This window comes from Ursus maritimus, unplaced genomic scaffold (assembly GCF_017311325.1).
Source record: "Ursus maritimus isolate PB19 unplaced genomic scaffold, ASM1731132v1 scaffold_26, whole genome shotgun sequence".
NCBI lineage: Eukaryota > Metazoa > Chordata > Mammalia > Carnivora > Ursidae > Ursus > Ursus maritimus.
In genome coordinates, this window is record NW_024425119.1 from 31,174,198 (window position 1) to 31,192,680 (window position 18,483).

The window sequence follows — 18,483 nt, forward strand, 5'->3', positions numbered from 1 at the left end:
CTCTTAATGTCACAGCCCCTTCTCGGAGGAAATCGGGTCTGCCACTTCCTTATAACAAGAGTTAGCTACTATGAAAAGTAAGTCTAATAGAAGTATGATTGGATAATAACAAATGGAGAAGTCAAGGACACCTAGAAGTCTATAATTCCACTAACATTAAATGCTCAAAGTGCCTTGGGTTTTGGATCTTGAAAGATAAAACATATCCTCAGTCTCCTAAGAAAAAACACAGCCTACTCCCCACAGAACATCAGGATCAATGCAGTGGATACACAAGGAAAAGATAGGCAGTTAACTAAGGGATTTAAAATTTTATCCAAACTATATTCTCAGAAATGGAATATTTTAGGGCACTTTCCACAGAAGCCTTCTGCCTCACTTAGATCCAAGCTGGTCTCTCTGAATGAATTAGTTATTAACTAACTGTATGGGAAAAGATATGTGTATTTGTGTGTACATGTAGGCATGTGTGCATACTCATGTCCTTAGACGTGTGGAAAAGCAGATGTCAATAAATCTGTGCAATTAATATCTGATGAAAATAGGATGAAATCTATGGGAAGGATTTTTTTAGTGGAATGAGTATGAAAATTAGAAAAGATTAGAGAAAGTACAGAGGATAAGAAAAAAACAAACATAGGGCTATGTTAAAGATTAGGAAATTTAAAAGTTCAGATGTCATGGGACTTAAATTATTAGAAAGAGCTTATATTACCATTTTGGGAAATAAGGAGTCATTTTTCTGTCTTAGAAATTGAGTTATTGTGATTACAATGGCTAAAGAGGTGTTCATTTTTGGCATGTTTCAGAGAGCCATCAGATCTGCAAGGCTCTCCATTGGACTGAATTCCTCAAGGGCAAAACCCATTATCTGATTCATCTTGGATTTCCTAGTACCTAGCAAAGTATTTGCACTGCCCTTGATTTTAGTGGGATTCAATAACTAATAATTGGGACTAAACTGAATTGAAATATACTGAACTGATCTGAGCCAAAATGAATTGGAATGATCAGTGATAGGAGCTACTTACTATCTTCACAAATTCATTTTCATGCCTCCATTTTAGATATCAAAAGATAAATAACTTCTGCTGTATTTACAACAAGCTGGGAGAAATGCTTTTGTTTTACACTTTCAGTGGTGCTTTATAAAGAAGATGTAATGTACTCAGCAGAAGCGTAATTCACTTTACACATAAAGGGACTGAGTCATGGAGAGGTGCCACGTTAGTTTTCCACAGGGTTACTTTTACCCCACGGCCACCTCACAGTGAGTCAATGGAATAGAAAAGAGCTGAACTCAAAGTCCAAAAGTATTACTTTCATCACCAAAGTTCATTTTAAAAGATTCAATTATAAAAGGGAAATTACGCAATGTGCAAATAAACCTACTTGGTAGTACCAAAAAAAAAAAAAAAAAAGGACAAAGATGACTGCTTTTGGAAACAGAAATTCCTTTTATTGCATTCTTTTTTTCAGGTAAATAGCATGGTTCTCATCAGAATGTACAGAAATTAACTCAAATATATAGGTATCTGTTTTTGAAGGATATTCATCCTCAGTTATACTACTCTATTTCTACCTCTGTGATTGTTATTTTAATAGCTAATATTTGGAGGATTCTGCTTGTCAAAGACAGTAACTAGGGCTGTCTTAGTCATCTTCAATATCCCACCTCACTTTCTACCACATATTTTCTAAGTTCATCTGTCACCACACTGTTCCATTTCACAGTAAACCAACTTGTGAAAGACACAAAAAGGTGTTTATTTTACCACTTCAATCGAGTTTGTTTTCTAAACAGGTTTGTTTTTAAAAAGTGAAGTTATTTTCAGGATTGTTTAAGTTTCAGACTCTGTTGATACCATTAGCACACAGACACTGGTTTTTCAATACAAACAAAACAACAAAGGTTTCAGCAGCTAATATTGTATAAATCAGAAAAACCTAATTATTAAGTAAGGTCTTAAAAAAGCCACAAATTAATTTCTTATTTAATCATGGTAATTGAACTAAAAAATATGTCAAATGATTTGTCTCATAATATGAACTCCAAAAAGGAAGGACAAATTAATCAAAAAAATTTTTTTTAATTTAGCAAAGGAACTCTGTCACCTCAATCAAATCTATTAATTACTTCATGTTAGACATGGAAATAGTGAGATGTTTTCTTAGAGCTTATATGTGTGTGAGTGTGTGTGTATGTTCAATCACTTTTGGGGTCTTACTAAATACTCTGTTAGTATTGGTAGAATTGTGTTTGGGTTAATGATAGACCAAGAAATATATTTAAGAGGTCTAAGGATTAGCAAGTCAGTCAGCTCACCTTGCCAGGTAAGCAGCTGGAAATCAATAAGTATTCTCATGTTCTTAAAGAAAAACAGCAAAGGAATGTCATTCTATTAGTATACATACCAACAGAGGACAAAGATTAAAAAAAAATTTTATTCAACCTAGTCAAGAAAGCATAATTATCTCAACCTTGACTTTCATAACTCATTGTATTCATAGAGACAAACTAAGACATCCATTCTATCATATAAATAGAATGTTGATAACTTCAACTGGTAATATCAAGGTCAATATCATCTAATATAAATGCACGATTATTTTCCTGTTTATTCATCTTTACTGAGATACAACTGACAAGTAAAATTGTAAGATATGTAAAGTGTACATTGTGATGATCTATGTGCACACTTCCAAAGGATTCCCCCATCAAGTTAATTGACACATTCATCTCCACACATTTGCCCTTTTTTCCCTTGATGAGAACTTTCGAGTTCTACTCCCTTTGCAAATTTTAATTACACAATAGTATTATCAACTATAGTCACCATGAAATACATTAGATGCCCAGACCTTATTCATTTTATGACTGAAAGTTACCAACCTCTCCCTATATCTCTCCGTTCAAGAAATAAATTTTTGCAAGTTAATGAATACAACTAACCTTTATTGAGGCCTTCTATATGCCAAGCATTATTCTGAGTCCTTTTTAAATATGCCAATTAAGTCCTATAACAATCCAATGAGATTAGTACTCTTATTATCTCTATTTCATAGAGAAATCAAGATGGTGGCAGAGGGGTTTTTTTGCTTTTGTTTTTTAAAGATTTATTTAATTATTTATGAGAGAGAAAGAGAGAGAGCACAAGAAAGAGTAGGAGGTGGGGATGCGGGAGAGGGAGAGAGAGAATCTCAAGCAGACTCCCGGCTCAGCATGGAGCCTGGTGCCCAGCTTGACTCAGGCCTCAATCCCATGACCCTGAAAACCAAAAGTCTGATGCTTAACCAACTGGGCTACCCAGCTGCCCCGAAGGTAGAGTTTTATAAACAGGGGCCCACCAATGAAAGTATTCCTGTCTTGAGGTGATTAGAAAAGAAATTGTGGTAGTCACTGTAAGTTTTATCTAAAAGAGGAAAAACAAGAGATTTATAGAGATACAGAAAGATGGAGAGACAGAAAAAAAGAGGTGGTAGGAAAAGGAAGGGGAAGGAGAAAGGGAAAACTAAAAAAGAAAAAAGAATCTAACATCTCCCAAACAATTCTAAAGGCAAGGCATTTACAACATTCATATAATCTTAACAACCCTATAAGATGGGTATTAACTCCATTTTACAGATGACAAAACCAAGGTTCATAAAGTTTAAGTGGCTGTCCTAAAATCTGGAACTCAAAACTTTGTGACACTAAAGTCCATGCTCTTTTCAATAAGCCACGCTGCAAAGGAAAATAAAATTAAGGCAGCTTTGGGGGGAAGGGAAAAGACAAAATCAGGGGCACCTGGGTGGCTCAGTCATTAGGCATCTGCCTTCGGCTCAGGTCACGATCCCAGCGTTCTAGGATCAAGTCCAGCATCGGGCTCCCTGCTCAGCGGGAGGCCTGCTTCTCCCTCTCCCACTTCTCCTCCTTGTGTTCCCTCTCTCACTGCCTCTCTCTCTGTCAAATGAATAAATAAAATCTTAAAAAAAACATAAAAGACAAAATTAATAAGGAATGTGAAGCTAGAGAAAGAGAGATCAACTATGTTTAGAAGTTCCTGGACAGATGCCGGGATAAGATGGGGCACTATTGCCATAGAACCATAATTCTTTTAACTGAGAGTGCAGGGCTGCTAGGAAGCACAATGCCTATTTGATTTACCTTGATCCCCTCACATATTCTTCTTCTTCCCATCCCATCTCATTGTCAATGAAGCTGCTGTGAGAAATAGCACTTGCCAATTCACATAGATGTGCCAGTCCCACACTGAGTGATTACAGTGTACACCAATGATTTGGCCTAGCCCAACACACAGTCTATGGACTGCTTCATCAAAATTGAGATGCTATGCTGTCATTGTGCATACATTACAGGACCACAGCAGAAGCCAACAGAAGAGAACCATTTTCATATTAATGCATAGGTAGACATAGTTCAGGAGTCACCAAATTTTCCATTTCAAAATGACAATCAAGAAAGCCACAGATGAGGACTCGAAACTTCAGTTTCTTGACAAACTCATACATCCTTTTTAACCAAAATGTCATACGGACAAGTTGACAATCCTTTCATCAACTGATATTAAAAAACAAATAACAATTTGTCTAATAAAATTAATGTATTTTATACATATTAGCCAGATTCATCAACTCCTTATGGATTTTATGTTTTAATAAGTGTGTGTCTGTGTGTTTGTGTGTGTTTCATGTCAATTCCATAACAAAATCACAGCTTCTTGATCTCAAGTGAAATCACCCAGCTGGCATGAGGTAAGGGAGAAAATCGGACAACTAGCCTGGCCAAAGTCCTAGATGACATGAAAGTGAAGTGAGGTCCAGAAGTAACACAGGCTTGATCAGCGCCAGCACACGTACACAAGTGGATTCAAGTAGCCCCACATGAGTTGAAGGAAACCTCACTTGAATAAAAAAGGGGACAAGTCTCCCCCTCTACAGAAAGAAAACTTTTAATAATTTCACTTAATTTGGACTCAAGATATGGGGAAAGGGATACAAATGAGGAAACTGAGATCTAGACAAATAAAATAAGAGGTTACAGGGAAAGCTATAGGACTCTAAAAGCACAGGCACATAAGATTGGAGCTGAAAAACAAAGTTCAAACTAATCAGCTGGTGGAGCAAACAGTGTTGTTTTGATGTACTTGTGGCTTTATTTAGGACTGACCCAGAAACTCAGAGGTCCTAAGCAGAGAAAATAATAATAAAAAAATGACAGTACTGTCTACTATTCACAAAATATTCACTAAGTGCCAACAGTATAAGGGTTTTATATACATTTTCTTAAACTTTTTTTTTAAGATTTTATTTTATTTATTTGACAGAGATAGAGACAGCCAGAGAGAGAGGGAACACAAGTGGGAGAGGAAGAAGCAGGCTCATAGTGGAGGAGCCTGATGTGGGGCTTGATCCCAAAACGCCGGGATCACACCCTGAGCCGAAGGCAGACGCTTAACGACTGTGCCACCCAGGCACCCCTATATACATTTTCTTATTTAATTTTTATAACAAAAATATAAGCCAGGTGTTATTTTCTCTTATTAATTCCCTTTGAATATAACAATATTTATTGAGCTTTTATACATATTGAATATAAAGATATTTTCATTCATAATGGTCCAAAAAAGATGAAAATTCTGGAACATGGTTAGAGATCATTTTCATCAGTGTTAACTGATTTGTACCAACTCATCTTTACTAATATCCACTTGCTGTTCTGTATTTGTTGTAATTGTAAAGCTTATATTAAAGAGCAGCAAAGCTAATAAGCCCAGCCAGGGATAAAACTCATAATCTTGGCCTTATAAGCATCACACTGAAATCAACTGAACTTACAGACTACCAATACCCACAGCACTCAGTAACACAGAATTTCTTTATGCCTATTTTTAAATAGAATGAGGTAGAATCCTATTATTGAAATATATAAAATGCGACAACAAAATTGATGTCAAAACATGGGCAAATTTAAAAGTGTGAAATCATCAGAAGTCTTTGAGTTACTCTATGTTGAAAGCTGCAGTCATAGAACATATACACAAGATAAATAAAATTATGACCGGTTATATCAAATTAATACAAAATTAAGAACCAAAGATAAGTAAAGAAACCCTATACTCAGAGACAAGAATTGCATCTGCTACAAAGGTAACAGAAGGTCCAATTACACTTATGTAACAAAATAGATAAGAATATAATCAAGGACAGATGGAATCTGTTGCCAATCTAAGGCCAAGTTGGCAAACTAAAATTCAAAAGTATCATATTGTATTGCCTAAATTGAGTGTTGACAATGTCACAGATGTCACATTTGGATTAAGGAACCTTAAATGGCAGGCCAAATAACCAGGAATGAAATATGTAATCTCATGTTTAATCAGCAGTTGACAACTTCCATTTTAGGGCAAGATAGATACAGACTAGTTGGCCAACAGGCTGTTCAAACAAGTGTTTTGTGTTGAACTGAGGTGAACAAAAGCAAAATAAGCACTTTAGAAATGCACTAATTTTCAAGGAACATGGAATGGTTATGGACCTGTGTTTGGTTAACCATTAGTAGCTTAGACCAATGTGTTGAGCGAATATCTGTATTATCCTAATACATTATATCTTGTTGTAGATAGAGCTGAAAATTTAAAATTATAAATCAATATCGCTTTTTCTAAAAAGCAACCTCAATGTCATAACATTTAACCATATATTGTGGGTGGGCAGCACTACCCTCCCCCGTCAATTCCAGGAAATGGTCATTTGTGGAGTCTGCTTATCAGTGGAAATGAAAACATTACAGGAATCATAAAGCACAGTAAACTCTTAGAAAAAATGAAATTAAGATCCTTATTAGACAATAAAAGTCTGTCAATTAAATTACTGCTTGACATATGGACTTTAATATATATTGAATTGAATACTGAAATAAAGTAGATGATGTATAATATGTAGCAAGTTACTCAAAATGCCCTCCTTTGATATAAAGACATGGAAAACTTCTTATGCCATATTCTAAAATGGTAAACATCAGGTTATAAAAGTATATCCACATTACAATAATTTTTAGTTTATGTAAAAAACAGAATAAAAAGAAAGATACCAAAATGCTAATAGTAACTAGATCAGGGTGATGAACTGTGATTGATTGTTTTTCTCATCTTTTCCTGGATACTTTTTCTTATGTGATTATATCATTTCAATCATAGAAAAAAAATTGGGCGCCTGGCTGGCTCAGTCAGAGGATCATCAGACTCTTGATCTTGGTTGCGAATTTGAGCCCCACATTACATGTAGAGATTACCAAAATAAATAAATAAATAAACTTTAAAAAGAAAGAAGAAAACAATAATAAGTCAAAGAAAAGTTACTTATGAAATGAAAAGCTGATTTTGAGATTATTAGACTAGGCTTGCAAGATCTATTTCCTGCTGCTCCTAATTATCAGTCTTCTTTAAAATGCTTTCAGCTAAGTCTTGACATAGCTCTGTCAATGAATATTGCAAGCACATTGGCCCATCAGCTCTAGGTGCAAGAAAAATTTTTATAGGAAATGCAAATTTTAAAAATTCTGTGTTCTTAGTACTTCTGGTCTTTTTCCTCAGTTTCCTCCTTATTACACTCTTTAATCCATAGCCTGGTTTTGTGTGTTGTTGCCAAGAATGACAGAAGGAAGCAAGGAAAGCATTAATAACATCTTCAAAAATCTAGTGCAAGCCAGTTCAAATATTCACATTTTTATTAAGCAATTTAGTCACCATCCTCTTATATTACATTAAACAACTAGTGGAAAACGTAACTCAATACTATTGTTAATCTCACAAAGTATATGATAGTAACTTTACAAAATACTAAAAACCATACAAACTGAAAGTCTGTGTGGGAAGAGAAAGGAAAAAATTAAAATGGTGGATTTTACTAAACTATAAAAGAAGGAATTTGGTAAGATAGAGCAGAATAGTATGCAAGACACATATTGAAAACAAAATAAAAACTAGAAGATTAGGTAAGGTAAGGTTTTTAGAAGTATTTATATAAATTTGTATCATTCATAGAGGTGCAAGTATAGACACACTCAAAAAGCAAAAGAACAGACACAAACACCTATAGAACACTTTACTAACTCAAGTTATGGGTTACACATTAGAGAATGACTAATCCAATTGCTAGTGTTTGAAATATAACCAACATGTTCATTGCTGGTTATATCAAACTCTTGTTGAATAATATTACTGCCTGTGTTGTGTGAAAACCATTTTCCAAATGCTTTCACATGGCTGGCTCTTTTGATCCTTTTTCAAGTCCACCAAAATGGTAGATAACTATCAGTGGTAAGAATCCAAACCAAAACAACTTTCTAACCATCCCATGTTCATTTTATTATATCACATTGCCTCCAATTTATGTGATTCCAGTACACAGTGGATATTTTTATTTATATAATAAATGAATGAATTTTGATCTAAAAAATAAATAAGATTAGAAAGAATACAAATGAGGGTAGAGATGGCCTATGTCTCATTACACCATGTGATCAACACACCACATAATAATTAATTAACTACAGCTTGACCCTCTCCAAAGTTTCATGTTCTTGCTTGCTGACAGAAAAAGGTTCTCTCAGGGCCCCTGGGTGGCTCAGTTGGTTAAATGTCTGCCTTCAGCTCAGGTCATGATCCCAGGATCCTGGGAGTGAGCCCTGAGTTGGGCTCCCTGCTCTGCCAGAAGTCTGCTTGTCCCTCTCCCTCTGCCCTGCTTGTGCTCTCTGTCTCTCTCTCTCTCAGATAAAATCTTGAAAAAGAAAAAAAGAGAGAAAGAGAGAAAAGAAAGAAAGAAAGAAAGAAAGAAAGAAAGAAAGAAAGAAAAAAGAGATTTTCATTTAGAATAACTCCAAAATGACTATATAACTGTGTCAAAGAATAAGAATATTTACTCTGAAAAAAATATGTCCTTCACCATATTCAGAGAACCACAATATCATCATACCTAAGTGACAGACACAGCTCCCCAAAGTTGAGAATAATGTCAAATCCAATTTCAAAAACTAATATTTTACTACACTGTAAGAGATCCAAAGAGCTGTCCTTGATTTAGCCACTGCTTGGGCTCATGATGGGGCAAAACCAAATCTGAACAATTTTCTTAGTTCCTTGCTCTTACTGAAGATGCTGATAGGGGTGAATAGTCACCCAAGTAGGCTGACCTTGGGGCTAAATCCTGAAAGACCTTCACTCCAATCTAGACAGGTAGATATCTGCTTGTTTAAATACCAAAACCACAATGTCCTTCAAATGTTCTATTATAATAATGCTATCAATACGTTAGCACCTTCTTTTATTTCTTTAAAGGTATTGTTTATTTATTTGAGAGAGAGTGTGTGTGTGTGTGTGTGTGGGCACCTGCAAAGGAGGACGAAAGGAGTAGGGAGGAGAAGGGGGAAAGAATCTAAGCCGACTCTACGCTCAGCTCCAGCCCTAAAAGTCATGACTGGAGCCAAACCAGGAGTCGGGTGCTTAACCGACTAGGCCACCCAGGCACCTCAGCACCTTCTTTTAAAAAGCATTAAATATTCCCTGAGTTTTGGGAACATTTCAAGCTGAACAGTGAAAAATCACATTGTATATATCTCTCTCATCGCAATTTTAGAGGGAGAGAGAGAAGACTCATATAAGGAAGATCTATGGTCCCAAAAGGCAGAAATTTCTATGCATGGCAGCAGTTTAGAAAGACTTCATGTACAGGTGAGACTTAGGACATTTGTTGAATGATAGGCCTCCATTATGGTCAAAATGTGTTGTATTTATTTCCTTTTAAAATAAGGAGGGGAAGGGCTAAGATATTATTTAAAAGTTTAAGAACCACCTATCAAGTGAAGTATTACTCAAAAGAGGGTCTTTTTAAACCACTCAGATTTCTACTTCTATCACCAATTCCAGGTCCCAATAAGTATATCTCACCCCCCATGTGACTCCATCCTACCTCTACCCTACCCCACCCTTCAGCCGTCTGCTCACAGCGAGTCTGCCATTATTACTGGAATGTGCTATAATCCTTAAGTATGTTGGAGTAAAAAGAAAAACAAATTTAAGAACCAAAGGGAGGGATGGGGGGAAAAGGCTATATACCTAGCGTTCACAAAATCCTCCCATTTCCATGTTGAACATGATTTCCAAATTAGACTATACACACACACACACACAATACTTTAGTGGTTGTCATTAAAGCATTACTGTGCTACCTGTGAATGTTGAAAGCAGTCCATATTATTTTTATCACCCAGTTCTGGCATTTCTTCATTTGAATATACCAGGAACTCTAAAATATAGACCTGTATTTCTATTCCAGGGTTCCTTCACTCTGTGTCTCTGAGAGGTCCTTTTTAGAATTACTGTCCTGGTTTCTAGATTGAGGCCATCATGAAGCAAAAATAATGGGCACTGAAGAGTGAGGGAACTCAACTAAATGTCAAGTTAACTTTTATAAGGAGTACTTAAGGGATTAAAACTATAGTTCTTAAAATGTAAATTTATTCTATTTCTAGGATGTCTGCCAGAAAAACATGAAGACCTAGAAAATCCACAATACTAATCAACAGAAAACTTGAGCTGCCAGCTGTGAGACCTCAAGCAATTTCCTCAACTTCTCTGGGCCTCTATTGTCTAAATTGTCATAAAGAACGGGCTTTAACCAGCCAGTTTCTTCAGGTATTTTCAATTTTAAAATCTATTTTTTCAATAATTACAGAGGTACTAAAAATCATCTTCAATATATAAATGTCTGATAATTTCAAAAAACAAAGGACAAAGAAACCTCATATATAATTCCAAAACTGAAATTCAGAAAGATCTCATAATAATTGTAGGGTGTCATGAAAATTGTCCCTTTGGCTTGGCTGTCATTTGCTTCAAATAAAGCCTGAGCCACAGGAAAACTATTTTAGCACTCTGAGAAGATTAAATAGTTAATCCACTGGGAAACCAAGCTGAAAGAATTCACAAATCCGCTTCCCAGAGAGAATTGAAAATAACAAACAAATTTATTTTATTTTGAATAAAATTATTCTAATGATACACTGTATACAAATACTTTCTATTATCTGGCATCCATTTTCATTTTTGTGTTTTCCTTCCTAATCTGAAGCTGAGATGAAGGTCATGTCTAACATTGGCAGAGAACAACGATTTGTAAGTCAGTCACTCAAGTGGGTTGTAACATATCTTGGGGGAAAACATCCATAATAATGCATATTCCAAATTCATGTCTTTGAAGATAAATTGAGAGAATTGGAAGATTGGGCAGATTATGGTATTAACTGCCAAGATAATTTCTGCTTTTATGGTTTCACAAAACTGGAATTTCTAGTGCATCATTCTCTACCCCATAATTATGCATCAAAATATTAACCAATTAGCAGGTAAGATGGTAAAAGCTCAAAGGGTAGTAATAATTAGACATGAAACTTGAACTTTCATGGCGTTCCAAACAACAAATAGGTCTACCACACTTCACAAATTCAATAAACCATATCTGAGGAAAATATATCAACTCATATTTGGTAAATAAAATAATTTCACTGACTTTCAACTCACATGATCTACTAGCTCTTCTTTCATTTCCCTTACTTCCTAATCCAACTACAAAGACATAAAAGTGGGCATGTATATTTTATCAAGTAGGACAGGATATAAATAATATCCCCCTAATGCATAAGCTTTGAAGTTCACTTTTTATATGAAATACTTTTGGAGTCAGAATACACCTTTTGTTTTTTAAATCACTGGTCTTAATGAATGTAGTAACTAAAAAATGCTATTAAAAAAATAAAGGAGAAATAAAAACTAAACTGCAACAAGTATCTTTCATTTCTAGTTCATGCCACTGATGACATTTTGTGTTAGTTCCAACATATTTTGTTCATTTAAAGAGACTCGTACTGCTAGGGATATAAAAGCAGGGACTACGTATGTCATGTCATATGTGCGTGAGGCGCCTGGCAGGCTTAGTCTGTAGAGCAGATCTCCCTCGGGGTTGTAAGTTGAAGGTCTACTTTGGGTGTAGAGATCACTTAAAAATAAAATCTTTAAGGGGTGCCTGGGTGGCTCAATCAGTCTGATCTTGGGGTCCTGGGACAGAGCCCCACGTCAAGCTCCACGCTCAGCAGAGAGTCTGCTTCTCTGTCTCCCACTTCTTCTGCCCCTCCCCCAGCTTGTGCACTCCTCTATCTCAAATAAAATCTTTAATAAATAAATAAATAAAATCTTTAAGAAAAAAAAGTGTCCAACACTAAGTAGACACTTAGTAGATATTTGTTGCATGAAAAAAGCAATAAACAAATGACCAAACACCAGGAAACCATCTATTTCCATAAAATAAATATTTCTATAAACCTCATTTACCTACTTCTATATTTTCTAAACATTAAATTGTTTCAAATAATTCATCACATGTATATAAGCATTTCAATTTGAAAGATCCTTATTACATTGAAATTAGTACATGAAATGTTTTGAAAACATTTGGAAATATGCTTAAGAACAGAAATAAGAAATGTTAACTAGAGTTATAGTGCTGATCATTTTGCAATGTATACAAATATCAAATCATTATGTTGTACACCTGAAGCTAATATAATGTTATATGTCAACTATACCTCAATTAAAACAAATGAACAAAAAACAAAAACAAAATACACAGAAATAGGTATGATAAGCCTGAGTTTAAGTTCCAATTCTGGTACTTAGTAGCTGAGAAACCTTGAACAGGTCACCTAGGGCCTTTATGACTCATTTTTTCATCTGTAAAACAGGAATAAGAATATCTGTCCAGCCTACCTCATAGGGTTTTACTGTAGATTATATAAAATATTGTACATGTGTATTATAACCAGAATGGGAAAAAGCGACCACAAAAGACTAAATGTTTCCTGTTCAGTAACAAGAGTACCCAAAGTAAACACATTGTTGGGAAAGTCAAGCTTGAAATGTTAAAATACTTCCTTCCTGTCAATATAGAGCCAACAGTTTAACAACAAAATCACATACTTAATAGACTGCATGTGCAAAGTTCTTATAACTCATAATACCTTTACACTGCCACATCAGCATGAGGGAAAAGAAATGTCCAGAAAGGTCACACTGGAAATCAGTGCCAGTGACAGACCTAAAACAGAGCTTTCGACTGTCTAACCAGTCATAAGCCTGCTGAGCAATGCCACTCTTTAAAACTGCTTTAGTAAGGTAAAAACACAGCAAATTGAAACCCAATTAGACTACATTACACATTAATCCAAACCGATTGTCAAGGATATGTCTAGCCTTCTGTCAAAGCCAAGCAAAGACATTTTAGCTCACAACCACATAGACAATGACACAAAAACACTGTGGTCCTCTCTGTATCTCCATTTTTGTCCAGCTCTTGACATATTCTGCAAGCTAAAGTTTTTGAAAAGGAAGAAAGTTTTGGGGTGCCTGGGTGGCTCAGTCAGTTAAGTGTCTGCCTTTGGTCCAGGTCATGATCCCAGGGTCCCAGGATCAAGCCCCACAGCAGGCTCCCTGCTTGGTGGGGAGTCTGCTTCTCCCTCCCCCTCTGCCCCTCTCCCCAGCTTATTCTCTCTCTCTCTCTCAAATAAATAAATAAAATATTTTAAAAATAAATAAATAAATTTTTTAAAAAGGAAAAATGTTTCAAATTTGTTAAGTCAGCATTTATAGACAGGGAAGGGGGAAAAGGCACATCGTCTCATAATGTCTTAAATTAGAATTCAAAATGTTTAATTGATCTTATCATTTTGAGTTAACTGAACAGTTCAATTCAGTATACTTAGATATTAAGAATAGAATATATATTATACTTCACTGTTCATTTTTGTTCATGACATCTATCTAAGCCATCCATTTAACTTACCACATTTTCTAAGAATTCAGCTACCATATTGAGTCCATAATCACTATCTTTCTGCACCTATGTACCTTGAGGGGGAAAAAATGATGCTTTTAAATCCAGTCGTGTGTGTGTGTGTGTGTGTGTGTGTGTGTGTGTGTATAACCATTCTAAAAAAGACACCTAGTATTTTGGCATTTTCTTGATCTAAGGGTGTGGTTCATCTATGATGGGGTGGCTGTGATTTGTTTCTATGTATTGACTTATCCTATTGATAAATAGTGTAGTTTTATTCTATATTTAAATTATAGAGCAGTACTAACCAATAGAAACGTAATGTGAGCAATATTATATTTTATTTTTAAATTTTCTAGTAGCCACATTTTAAAAAAGGAAAAATAGGTGTAATTAATTTTAGTATTTTATTTAACTCAATGTATCAAAATATCACTTTAATGTGTAATCAATACAAAGATTATTGATATATTTACATTCATTTTTCTTAATCTTTCAAATTTGATGTATATATTACACTTACAGCATGTCAATTATGGCACTAAGTTTTTATCATTTCTATCAGTATTCAGATTATATAAGCTTTACAGTTGAAAAAGTAGATCCATTAACCAACTTGATTCAAGAATATTCAAAAGTTATCCAAGAACGGGGTGCCTGGATGGTTCAGTCACTTAGGCATCAGACTCTTGATTTTGGCTAGGGTCATGATCTTAGCATCATGGGATCAAGCCCCTCATCGGGCTCCTCGCTCAGTGGGAAGTCTACTAGGGATTCTCTCACCTTCCTTTCCCTCTGCCTTCCCACTTTTCTCTCTCTTTCTCTCTAATAAATGAATAAATCTTTAAAAAAAAAAAAGTTATCCAAAAACTAAATCAAGGACCAGTTTTTAAGTTTAAAATTAATTAAAATTAAATAAAATAACAAATTCAGTTCCTCAGTAGCATTAATCATAATTCAGATGCTCCATAGCCACATGGGTTGAATAGTAGGGCTGTTATCTGAATCCATACCCAACCCAATGAAAGATATCCTGCAAAATATCTAAAATACACCCTGCCAAAAGGCATTTTCAGAAATTGAATAAAAAATATTCTCCCTAAACAAGAAATTGCCTTTGAACTTCTTTTCCCCAAAGTTGTATATGAACCATGGACTTACTTTGAGAAATCTCAAAATAGAGTCATCAGCCTTAACAGTCTCCACATCTAACAAAACCCAAGAACCTTTAGGACACTTTCTGCATTTCAGAGTAGAGTCAATCCCCTATACCTGTTATTATATTATTCACTGAAGAGGAAAAGCAGGCCAAATGCCTCTGTTGATGTGTTTCAATGTGTCCATTTACTTATCCTGCTGCTGAAGCCTGTCACAAACTAGGGTAAGATTGGAGGACACTGTAAAGATTAAAGAGAATCTGAGGAAATATTTTAACTAAGTTCAGGTCCTCTCTGAGTTTTATCTTTTCTAGCAATATCAAGGTTTAAAAACTGGTCAAAGCCACTCATTTGTAACTGAACTAGTACAGAAACAGGAAAAGGCAACTGACCTTAGGCTAAATAAAGCTTTGTGAATGTTATTGACTTTCACCTATGTAGGTTTAATGGTTAAGAATTTGTCTGGGTTGGAACACTGGTTCCATCACCAGCTACTAGTTTAACTTTAAGCAGGTTACTTAATCTTTCAATGTCTCATCTGTAAAATGGTCATAATAACAGAACCTAAATCAAAGACCGTTATGGGGGATAAATGAGATTTTACATGATTTAAAACATCTTAATAGCACTGACCCTAGCACATGACTTGTATCCAACAATGACCGCTCAGAATCAGAATAATCAGAGATAAGGACAAATGTTCAATAAATATTTGTTGTAAATGAAAATATATGTCTCCAAGCACTTTCTAAATACCAAAGTGCTATAAAAACATAAGCTATTATTACCCTATGTAAAATAAGTTTAGACAGTGGATCTATTCAGTGTATTTAATGGAAAAAAGAAAAAAGGACCTTTACAGTGCAGCTTACCAAGTTCTGTTAACATTTTTATAAACCTTTTCCACACAAACAGACCCACCCTCATGACTTAAAAAGTGTAAACAAAGTCAAATATAAATCGTTTATAAATATATTTTATTTATAAATCAAATAGAAATTATTTATCTGTCAACATCACTTTATGGTCATCCATGACTCTGCTCACCTTCATTGCAAGCATATCAGATTTAACAGCATAGCAAATAAACTGCCCTGTGATATTCTAGAGAATTCACAGATAAAAATCTTAAATCTTTAAAAATGATTTCTCTCACAGCCTAATTTTCAGTTTTCATTACTACTTTAACGCTCCTTCTTCACCTTCTTTGACTGGATCTGCTAACAAAACTACCTCTTAACTGTGTTTGTCCCATGGTATAGTCATTAATGAGTAATAAAAGGCCAAGAGAGAGGTAGTAGCAGCATTTAGGAGAAAAAAAACTAATCCAACAACTAGATGAGTAGCCCCCCAAAAAAACAAAAATTTAACCTAATTAAAACTTCAAAAGCTTTGTAACAGGTGATTCTAAACAGTCATAAAACTGTCACATCCATGGGTGATCATTTCCTGATCCATTACAAAAAAAAAAAAAAATTCATGTCATTCTGGGGGTCCTGGATAGCTCAGTCGGAAAAGCATGACTCTTGATTGGGGGGCGGGGGATCCTGCGTTGGAGCCCAATTTTGGGTGTAGACATTACTTAAATAAATGAACTTTAAAAAAAAAAACTAAAATTCATGTTATTCTTTAAAGTGATTATAGATACAAAGTGTATAAAACTGCCATTTCTATGCCTAATCAAGATTTGCCACTAAAATAATAATGCTGACATAATAGGGTTTTTAAAATACCTTTCCAGAAAGGCTACATGAGTGGAGGATTTTTTTTTCAAAAATTTCTCAATTCACCAAGGACACTGTTTTCATGATCATTAAAGTATAAAGAGAAGCGGATTCACAGTAGACCATCAGAGAGCCGTGAAAGCAACGCACTTATTCTATCATGAATGCTTCATTAATATTTCAGTGATGATGTTGCAATTTTCCGTAAGCGACTGTCAGAGCTCTGCTTCTTGATATGTATCAAAACAGTCTAAGTTACATTCAATACTCGTCTACCTGGCGTTGACCAAAATACAATTTTGATGTATCTGGTATTTCAAAACTCACACCCAGGCATGTATAATTTTATATTGTACCCACCCTGCCTAACCTCAGAATGTTTCACCCAGTCACCCATTTAACCCTTCCACTTGCTGAAGACTGTCTTCCTTCTACAGACCTATCACCAGGGAATATAATTCTTGAGGAGAATTCCCATTCCAATGCCTAACAGGCCAGATATGTCTCCTACACCCGTACGCTTGTGCTACGATTGTCCTGGTGATGCTTCACGAGACTTCCATTTGCACAGGCATCTAGAACCCCGCGTTTGGAAGCGCTGTCTGATGCTTTGTCTCCTGCCTCAGAAGGCCTGAGTCGCACATGCACATATGACAGACACTCTCTAAATAATAAAAAGAACACCACAGCCCAGTACGGAGGCAGCTCCTCCGGGCCAAGCCGGCCGGGCCATCGCCCAAGGCAGCCCCACCTGAGGCGATTGTTCCTCGGGTGCGAGACCAGGCGGGGGCGGGCGCCGACGGCTGCACCCCTGAGGAGTCTGGACACCCCGGGGACCCGGCGTCGCGCAGCCGCCCGCTACCTGCAAACGCCACCCGGCTGCGGGCGGCAGGTTCTCCCCGGCAGCACCCGGCCGCGCACGCCCGCCGGCAGGGATCCGCAGCCTCAGTTTACCCAGCCGCCAGCCTCCCGCCCACCCGCCCCCTCAGATCTCCGCACCGCAGCAGTCGCTGCTCCCGACTCGAGCGCGTCCTTTCCGCGCCCTCAGCCCGCAGCCCGCCCGCCGCCGCGTCGCTCCTCACCTGACAGCCACCCGCACCGAGCTCTCGTCCGGGGCACCCCACATGCTGGCGGCTGGCGACGGCAGGGCCCCTGGGCCTCTGCACCGCAGAGCTGAGGCACCGCCGGAGGCGCGGCGCTCGGGCGCAGCAGACTGGAGCGGCAGGGGGCGGCCGGCTCACCTCCGCCACGCTCCAGCCATGTTGGGCGACTGAATGGAAAGGTGGCGGCGGCGCTGAGGCAGAAGGAGGAGGTGATTCACGACTGGCGGACGCCCGCCCCTTTTCCCCCGCTCACCCCCCAGGATCTGGGGCGGGGACGAGGCGCGCTTGAATGGCAAGCGCGGCGGTGGCGGAGCCAGCAGGCCGCCCGCGGCTTCCTCACGGCCGGTAAGTGCGCCCTGCCCCCTCCGGTGGGGACGCGGCCTGCCGGCGGCCGGGCTAAACACTACACGCCCGCCTGGGCGCTCAGGGCTGCCGGCCCCGCACTGCGTCAGCGGCGGCCGCACAGCCCGGCCCCAGCTCGCCCTCCCCCGGCCTGCGCCCCGCCCTGCCCTCGGCGGGCACTGCCTGGCGCTGCTGGGCAGGGAGGCGCGAGGGGGAGGGATGCCGGCCGCGGGCTGCCCACGCCCGAGGGCGGCGAGCCCGTGTGCCCTTCCA

General features: G+C 37.5%; 1 protein-coding gene across 1 annotated transcript in view; it reads right to left on the bottom strand.

The window, feature by feature from the left end:
• Nucleotides 1-17,974, bottom strand: part of KIF21A (kinesin family member 21A) — a 160,814-nt gene extending 142,840 nt beyond the window's left edge. The window contains exon 1 of the mRNA XM_040642334.1: nt 17,848-17,974. Within this exon, the coding sequence (XP_040498268.1) occupies nt 17,848-17,891 (44 nt within the window). The 5' untranslated portion in view covers nt 17,892-17,974. The remainder of the gene's footprint in view (nt 1-17,847) is intronic.
• Between the last annotated feature and the right edge of the window lie 509 nt (nt 17,975-18,483).